Source organism: Egretta garzetta, unplaced genomic scaffold, assembly GCF_000687185.1.
Source record: "Egretta garzetta isolate BGI_Z169 unplaced genomic scaffold, ASM68718v1 scaffold792, whole genome shotgun sequence".
In the NCBI taxonomy this organism is placed as follows: Eukaryota; Metazoa; Chordata; class Aves; order Pelecaniformes; family Ardeidae; genus Egretta; species Egretta garzetta.
In genome coordinates this window covers 335,899-336,673 of record NW_009258950.1, presented here as the reverse complement: position 1 = coordinate 336,673, position 775 = coordinate 335,899, and the positions used below count along the sequence as shown (strand labels likewise).

At 46.1% G+C, this 775-nt stretch overlaps 1 protein-coding gene across 1 annotated transcript in view; it reads left to right on the top strand.

The window, feature by feature from the left end:
• Nucleotides 1-41: 41 nt before the first annotated feature.
• The window catches only part of GNS (glucosamine (N-acetyl)-6-sulfatase), a 17,705-nt gene continuing 16,971 nt past the window's right edge, over nucleotides 42-775 (top strand). Inside the window, exon 1 of the mRNA XM_009634306.2 lies at nucleotides 42-317. Within this exon, the coding sequence (XP_009632601.1) occupies nucleotides 114-317 (204 nt within the window). The 5' untranslated portion in view covers nucleotides 42-113. The remainder of the gene's footprint in view (nucleotides 318-775) is intronic.

Sequence of the window (775 nt, the reverse complement as noted above, 5' to 3'; positions counted from 1 at the left end):
GCAGGTGGTCCCCAAAAACTGCCCGTGCTTGTGCTCTCGTGTGCTGGCTTGCGACACCGCCACGGCCACAGGAAGCCCTGGTGAAAAGGCACTCGGGGTGGCTTGTCCGGGCAATGCCTGAAAACCGTGGTGGTGGGCCTTCGAAAACTGTGGTGGCAGGCCTTCTCTCAGCTACTCATACAGCTTGCTTCACCTCCATTACTTTGCTCGGTGTCCTAACGTCCTTAGCTGATTGCGGCTTGGTACCTCTCTTCCAGACACCCCTGAAGAAGACTAATGCCCTCATTGCGCAGATGGGAATAACCTTCCTAAATGCAGTAAGTGTTTACATTACCCCTTTGAACTTCAGACCTATGTGGGTTTGTGTAGTTTGTATCTGAGGCAATTTAAAATCTCAAAACTGGTAATAGGTTTATGAGGTCTGTACGTATGTGTGTGGTTTTCTTAAGTTCGATCTCTAACTACTTTTAGGTCACGAATATAGCTCAAGGTTGTGGTGAATCTGACAGGGGAAGTTTCGCTTCCTAAAAGTGCTTGTGCTAACTTCCTTAAGCAGTGAAGTAAAACCGAGTGATCTGAATGCTTTTGTTACAATCTAAGAAGCATTAGAAGAAGCTACTTAAAACTTTCAACCTCATGCATGCTGAAAACCCACTTCGCTCTTTTCGTATCTCGTATATTGCCACGGCTAAAATAATGGAGAGAGTCAACTGGCAAACAGTACTGTAATGGATGCTTGCTGCTGTGTAAGAACTATATCTAAGCTGTAAGGGGG